This window comes from Budorcas taxicolor, chromosome 2 (assembly GCF_023091745.1).
Source record: "Budorcas taxicolor isolate Tak-1 chromosome 2, Takin1.1, whole genome shotgun sequence".
NCBI classification, from domain to species: Eukaryota; Metazoa; Chordata; class Mammalia; order Artiodactyla; family Bovidae; genus Budorcas; species Budorcas taxicolor.
Window position 1 is genome coordinate 4911381 of NC_068911.1, and position 7954 is coordinate 4919334.

General features: G+C 51.9%; 1 protein-coding gene across 1 annotated transcript; it reads right to left on the minus strand.

Annotated features, from left to right (window-relative positions):
* Nucleotides 1-6: 6 nt before the first annotated feature.
* Nucleotides 7-7878, minus strand: AIMP2 (aminoacyl tRNA synthetase complex interacting multifunctional protein 2). The gene is made up of 4 exons (XM_052658937.1): nucleotides 7626-7878; nucleotides 3228-3434; nucleotides 1196-1427; nucleotides 7-536 (listed from the first exon to the last, which is right to left on the minus strand). Exons 1-4 carry the CDS (start codon nucleotides 7758-7760, stop codon nucleotides 148-150), a joined length of 963 nt encoding a protein of 320 aa, XP_052514897.1. The 5' UTR covers nucleotides 7761-7878; the 3' UTR covers nucleotides 7-147.
* Nucleotides 7879-7954: the final 76 nt, after the last annotated feature.

Genomic DNA, 7954 nt, shown 5'->3' on the forward strand with positions numbered 1-7954 from the left:
CACAAGTTAAGTATGTGATGCTTTTATTGATACTTGACCCTTGGCCTAAATAAAGGCTTTGATTTTAGTACGAGTCCCTTTACCAATGATAGGCACGAAACAGCACCATACTTAAAATCAAAACCTGTGAAGATGAGCGGCCGAGCTTCACTGAAGGAGCTTAAGGGCCGTGTGGAAAGGGGCCAGGTTTTCACAGGCCCGCATCCACTTCTGCACGTTGGCTGGTGCCGTCCCCCCGCAGCCCCCCGTCTGCCGGAGCACGGACCACAGCACCACATCGGCCACAGTGAGCTCATCCCCCACGAGCCAGGGGGTCTTCCCGAGGGCAGAGTTCATGGAGCGGAACACGGCGGCCTTCTCTTTACTGTGGCCCTCTTTCAGCTGAAAAATAGCTACATCCACCCAGCTGTCTATGAGGGTTAAGTTCACAGCATCCTGCTTCTGGCCAAAGAGCGAGAACAGGAAGCGGGCGATGTTGCCTTCCCCTTCGATGGGACACATCGTCTGGACACTGAACTTCATCTGCGTCTTCGGCACTGAAAGGAATAAACACGAGATGTCAGAAAGGGCGGCATCACCAGAGACGTGTTCCTGCGGTGTGGCGTGGGGGTGGGGGGGTGGAGTGGGGGGGCCCTGCCAGTCATGCACCCAGTGGTACTTAAAAGATTGCTAATATTCAAGAAAGTTTAGGTTAAAAGAGTGCCAACTATATTATCAAGTAACCATTTCTGGTATTTGGTGATGACAGCATTCAAGCTGGAAGGACCTCCAACCGTCTGTTCCCGGCCCTGTACCCCAGGATCTGGCGATGGGGACTGGGAACCAGGGGTCTCATGTACCAGCGAGACCTCCTGCCGCCCTGGCCCTGACTCTCGGGCCTCGCGGGACGGACATGGGCTCATGTCCCTCTGGGAAGCCTGACTGGAGAGGCGCCTTGCCGTCCTGTATCAGGTCACGTCTGTTAGGAGAGAATGCCAGTGTCCCCCCGCCCCCGACATCATGACAGGCTTTGGAACGTGCCAGCGGCAGCCCCCTGAGGATGGAGCGCATCTCTGGGTAAGGACGCCTCTGCTCCTGCAGAGCCCTCAGGGGTTTCCCAGACTCAGAGAGGATCAGACCTGAGGGCGGACGGCCGAGGAGCACCCCCAGCCCCTTCCTGTTCACGTGGTGGGCGTCAGCCCGTCCCGCCGCTCACCATCCTTCCAGATCAGGGTGAAGCCCAGCTGGTACTCGTGGCGGGGCTGCTGCCTTGTCTGCTCGCCGAAGCACTGGAGGAGGTTGGCTGGCACGCTCCGCACGGCCGAGTGCGTGTGCACTGAGGACAGGACCTTGTAGTGGCCACACAGCAGCCGGTGCAGCACGAGCAGGGAGAGGGGCGGCGAGGCGGGGTTGGCGTTGATCACGATGTCCTTCAGCGCCCCGTGGTCCTGGGGAGCGGCAGACCGCCACGGGGCAGCGACCCGCCCCACGACGGGAGTCAGAACCCGGCCAGGCTAGCTCGAGCAGGTGTCACCTCCCGGGGGACGCCACCGACACCCCAGCCGCAGCCGAGGTGGGAGGGGGCCCCTGTGGCTCTCAGCTTGGTGAGAACCGGGGACGGCAGAGACTCTAGTCCCTCCAGCCCTGCATGGACGCTCCCACAAACAAGTGACTTTACCCTCAAGTCAGTACATCAGGACACTTCTGTTTTTCCCCAAGTTAAAAAGACAGTTACACATGCAATTACTCCTTTTACTAAATTGAACGCTCAACAGTATATAGTTTCTATAGCAATTTGGTTTATGTGCCAATGAGGAGTCCCTTGGGGCTTCTCAGGTGGCTTAGCAGTAAAGAATCCACCTGCCAACACAGGAGACTCAAGAGACATGGGTTTGACCCCTGGGTTGGAAAGATCCCTCTGAGTCGGAAATGGCAAACCGCTCCAGTATTCTTGCCTGGGAAACTTCATGGACAGAGGAGCCTGGTGGGCTACAGTCCATGAGCCGCAGACTTGGACATGACTGAGTGACTGAGCACAGAAGAGCCCTGAGGAAAAGGGTCTTGGCTAAGGGAGACTGTGAATTAGAGTGCTGAAATGCACTGCCTTTTTGTTTTCTGAATTTAATTACAGGTGATTTACTACGACATGCACTGCCCTTTTAGATGCAGACTGTCTTATTTCTGTACTTCCGCGCTTCGTAACGAATGAACTCATCCGATACAGCAGAGGCCAAACGGCTCGGCTTTCTGTCCACAGCCCTGCCACAATCTGGCCTCTGGTCTGGCCAGGTCACTCCTGACTGACGTTCTTCACGTGGACCTAGGCTGGATGCTCTCCATTTCTCCAAACGTATCGTGTTACCTGACCCTGCCTTCTGCAGTATCAAAATTCATCTGAAGCACCGTGAGCTCGGGGAGGCCCCTCCGGCCCTGGGACACCCGACACGGTTGTGCTCACCGATTTATCCCCTACGCAGACTGGCTCTCGGGGGACTAGCTGGGTGGAGTCTCATGCAAAAGTGACCTGGGTGATGAAGGGACACTGACTGCAGAGGGACGCATGTTTTCAAAAACAGCTCTGGGCCAGACACTGCAGCGTGGCCTCACCTGTTAGGCTTTCAAGCAGGACCATTTCTACCGTCAATTCTAGGGGTGGTGCTAGCGGGGATTCTTGGGGCGAACTCTTCTGTACCCAGTTGTTAACAAGATGTTCTTTCTCTGTGTATCGAATTGTTCCCTATATCAGCTGCAGCAATTGAATTTTAATAGAGCAAATGGATTTAAGCAAAATATGTCTGAGGTATGAGACAGTGACTTGCTTGCGGCAACAAACTACAGAAGGTTTGGTGAAATATCTGTGCCTGGGCAGCCAACGCTCTGAAATTCAGGCCCTTCCCGAGGAACAAAGGTTGACTTGGGGGAAACTTAGAGAAGCACGGCAAGCCACCCAACAGCTGCTTCCCCAGGGCTCGGAGGCTGCTCGGAGCTGCCACGGGTGGCAGGAAGAAGGGACGCCTGGGCCCCTCCTCTGCATCCAGAACGGCAGAGCTGCATTAGCGCTTGCCTAGCTTCACTCACAGCTCACGCATCTGTTCCGTGCAGGTACAATCAGAAGAGGAAAAAAGAATGTGCTTTGTGTACCGTCTTTGAAAACGTGGAAACTGGGGCTTCAGTCACACTAGCACGATCTTCCAGCACCCACCACCACCCAGCACTGTGATGTTCTTCAGCTTGCTGAATGAACTTACCTGTCCGAGCATGGCGTTTAAGTCCACGGTGCTGGTTGACAGAGCAGCCAGCTCGTCAGCCTGGATTATGTTGGTTACATCCAAGTCCGCATCTGGTGTCTGAATCATCTTGGATAGACCATCGACCGCAGCTTTCAACTCATACAGACGTTTTAAAATATCATCTTGGCGGGACTCAAGAGCTTGAAGAGACGGGTCTGAGGCTTCCTAAACAGACCAACATCAGAACATTCACTTCCTCTCATGGCAAAGCACTCTGTTTAAACTTGGCCACTTGCCTTCTACTTAGTTCCATGAATTCATCAAACTTCCTGCCTTTCAAAAGACATCAAAATGAAGTAGCAGGATCATCTCATTTTCCGCAGTCCCATAGGTCCTGAAATCAATCCCCAAATGCTATAAAACAAACCACGCTGCGACTGAAAACCACTTTGAAATTGTAAGGCTCCTATTTCAGGCACTTAAGTCTTTAAAAACAGCGAATGAGAAACAAACAAACACACACAGATTGTTCCTTCTATCAAACTAGTTTAAAATACTTTACGTAAATGAACAGAATAAAGACAGGGGGGTGGCAATAAGAATGTGATCAATAATTTATACTAATGGAAGGAAAGCTGGGGCACACACAACTTAAACAAAGTGTCTTTAGGTTTGGAAGTATATCCGGGGTGGGCAGGGTGGTGGTGGTAGTGTGTGTGTGTCAGTGTGTGTGTGATCCGTGCCCCGAATCATTTTTGCGGCGGTACTGGCACTCCCTTACCTTAGAATTATCTAGAACTTCTTCGCTGCTGAAATGTATAACTTCATAAACAGGGAATACTCACATCCTTCCTTCACTGAATCTCTGCATCTTTCTTGCCTGTTGGTGGACTGGTATACCTTAAGTAACTAGTAATATTTGCTGAGGTCTTCCCTGGTAGCTCAGATGGTAAAGAATCGGCCTGCAATGCAGGAGACCTGGGTTCAACCCCTAGGTTGGGAAGATCCCCTGGAGAAGGGAATGGAAACCCACTCCAGTATTCTTGCCTGGAGAATCGCCATGGACAGAGCCTGGCGGGCTACGGTCCGTGGGGTTGCAAAGAGTTAGACTAACACAATGTTTGCTGGGAATAAATCTCTACATACTTATTTAAAAAGCAATAGTGAGAAGCCTCCCAGTAGTAACAATATGCAGCCTATTTCTAGTCTAGATTCTCAAGCTCTCACAAAAGATAATTCATTTGAATCAAGAGAAGAAAGGACCCCTTAAGCATGAGTTAAGATGCTCGTAAGTAGACAGAAGGCTCATCAAGGCCATGACCTTGAGTCTACAGAAATATGGGCTCACCGTACAACGTGAGGGTGGGAAGAGCGCCTGCTCACATTTGTGTGCTGGTGACTTTAAGGAACACTGTGTTCCTCCCCTCGCTGCTCATAACTGCCCTCCTCAAATATCCAATTCATCACCAGCTGCTGTCCATTTTCCGGAATCTAGTGGCTCATAAGCTGCCTCCATAGTCACCGCCTGAGTCCGAGACACCACTTTCCACCTGGCCTCCTTCCACCTGGCACCCTTCTGATCCATCCCTCCTGCCCATCCCCAGGATAGTGGCCAGAAAGCAAAACAACCTCTTAGGCTAAAAAGCAGAGTCCAGCGGTTGGTCCTCTGGCTACCTCCTCTCCCTTCATTCTCCCCCTCTCTTTGCAAACAGGCCACACTGTCCTTTGGGTCTTAAAACGCACAGGCCCCCACCTGCCCCAGGGCTTTTCCTCATGGAGTTCCCTCTGTAACACCCCTCCCCCAGCTCTCAGCAGGTTAATGCCTATTTACCCTGCGGCTGGATCTCCACGCTCTCAGCTCCCTCGCCTGCTGCTCTTGTTTAAGATCACACAGCAGAGAAATGCAAGATGACAGTGGTCTCGGTGGAATAAAGAAGAATAAAGAGTTCAGTGTGCCAAGTACATAATGGGGCGCTGACCGGAAATGTCTGTAGGCAAAGTATGTGACCGGTGAGGCCACCACCTGTGTGACATCCTCAGGTTACTCAGTATTAGTCCTCCTGAGTAGTATTTCCAGGCCTGTAATCCAGCCTGTGTGTGCGCATCGTCTGTGCTCAGCTTTGCTCATTTCTACATATGGCAATAGCGCCCCTGCCCGACCAGGGGCGGAATACCTACTGTATTCAAAACCCATCGATACTCACTGAAGACTAGACCCAGTACTACATGTGGAACGTGATCTGTGATCAAGAGTCCAACATAGCTTCATCTGAGGAACCTGAGATCTGCCTCACTGTTTTTTTTTTTTTAAAGCCTTGCCGTGTGGCATTTGGGACCTCAGTTTCCCAACCAGGGACTGCACCTGTATACCCACCGCATTAGGAGGGCAGTGTCTTAACCAGTGGACCCCCAGAAGTCTCAAACCTACCACTCTTTCCAGCGCTGGCCTGTTGTTTTGCTTGCTCGGGCTAGACTGTGACTTGGCGTGTTGTGTTTATCCATGTGTGTTATCTACATGTATTTAGAAGTCATTTATTCTTTGTGTTGCTCTCATTTCCCCTGGAGATGCTAGGTTTCTAATTATCTATCCGCATTGCTATCATCTGCTAGGTTATTATCTTCTAGGTTGCAAGTTCACAGTTAAATGCCCAAAGGAACTCAGGCAGCAGACTTTAAAAAAGAAAAAAAAAGGACTTGGTCTCAAAAGAGCTGTGATGCTCCCCACTCTGGGGTTTCCTTTTCAGTTCCATGAGTCTGTCCAGTCGAGAGGCACTGGACCGTATGTCTCCATGGGGACCTCCAGGTAAAGAGACACTGGACCATACCTGCATCACTGCCTCAGCTCTGCAGTGAGACAACACTTGTGTTATTTGCTTTCAAACTAAACTAACCACCTCCCTTACAGTCGAGGCAGAAAACTCTTGGGACAAAGGATGACAGGGAAAACGAATCACAAAAGTTCTTTATTCACTCATCTGAGTCAGAATGGACTACAAGTTTCTCCTGCAGGGAAATTAAGATGTGTTTGCAATTTATAAAAAGAGTCAAAGCTGAGCAGTTACTTTACAAAGGAGGCAAAATCAAAATGCCCAATAAACATGAAAAGGTGCTGAACTGATCTGGAGGTCTCGGAGATCTAAACTAAACTATATGAAGATGTCACTGTACTCCCAACCAGCTTTGGGAAGGGTGCCAGCACCAGAAATTCACATACCTCCAAAATTAAAAAACAAATATAACAGACTTCCCTGCCAGGCCAGTGATTAAGACTCTGCACTCCGACTTCAGGGGGCAAAGGTTCGAATCTGGTCGGGGAACTAAGAACCCCTGTGCTGCAGCAGCGGCCAAATAGTTCTTAAAAACAATTTAAAACTCAATAGATAAAATGAATCTCTTTAAAAAAAAAAAAGTTCACCTACACTGCATAAACTGGGATGACCGCTTTGAAAAGCAACTGAATATGGACCAGCCCACTGAGCCGGCAATCCCATGTCCGTGGTATGTACTCTATGTCTGCTCTTGTCCAAGAATATTCACTGCAGAACTGTTCATAATGGCCTAAAATAGAAAACCAGCAGACGCCCGTGGGCAGTGGGATGGATAAAGACGTGGCGGCACAGTTGCGCCAAGGAGCAGTAAACTACAGAGGATGAAAGCGAAGCTTTCTCATGCAGCAAAGCGATTCTTCCAATTACGTTCAGAAGGGGCAGCCAGACACCGCAGGGCACGCACTGCAGGCTCCCACTGACACCAAGACCCCACTGTCCAGGGACGCACACCCAGGGGACAAAGTAAGAGAGAAACGTAGGACACAATGACCGCGCAAGTTTTAAGTGGTGGCGCTGACTTGTTGCCCTGAATGGGTGACCCTGGGATTCGCTTTACGATTCCTCAGAAGTCGCCACTGATGTATTCCTCACTTTTCTGTGGGTAGAATTTGGTTTAAAAAAAAAAAAAAAGTCTAAGCAGTCTTAAGCGGAGGGGAAAAAAAAAGATGGGATAGATCTTCCAATGGGTAAAAGTTATGGTCACTCGGAGGCCGGCGGGCGCGTGAGGCTGGGGTGGGGATAGGCGATCGAGTCTAGTCGCCACGGTTTTGTTCGACACAGTTCAGGTCGCACGGTCCCGACCTGGGGCGACCCCGCGGACCCTAGACCCAGAACTCCGCCGACCAGCGCGGCAGCGCCTGCGCATTGAACAAGAGGGCGGCGGCTCAGCGCCTCGGAGGAGCTAGGGCGCCTGAGCCCTGGACAGGCAAGGCGGTGGGGCCGAAGCCTTGACGCCTGCGCACTGCACCGGCAGGCGGTGGGACGGGGCCTTGGCGCCTGCGCACTGCACCGGCAGGCGGTGGGACGGGGCCTTGGCGCCTGCGCACCGAAATGGTGGGGGGGCGGGGCAAGGGCCGCGCGTTCCTACCTGCACGTGGTCAGCGGACGGCGCCGGGCTGCCGGTCCTGCCGTGCACGTTGGGGAGCCGGTACATGCAGGTGGGAAGCTCTACGCGGAGAGATCCGCTGCCCTCGTGATAGGGCTTTACCTGGTACATCGGCATCCTGGGAAGCAAAGGAGGGAAGGTGGCAGGTGAGAGACACGAACGCTCACAAACCGTCCAAGTCTACGACAGTCTGCTGCCACCTCCTTTCCGACCGGGCTGCGGGCTTTCGGGAAAGCGCAGTTTCTGTGCTCTAATTGGCCCCTGCTATCTCGACGTCACGGACTCGACCTTTGACACCGCCAATCAGCGAG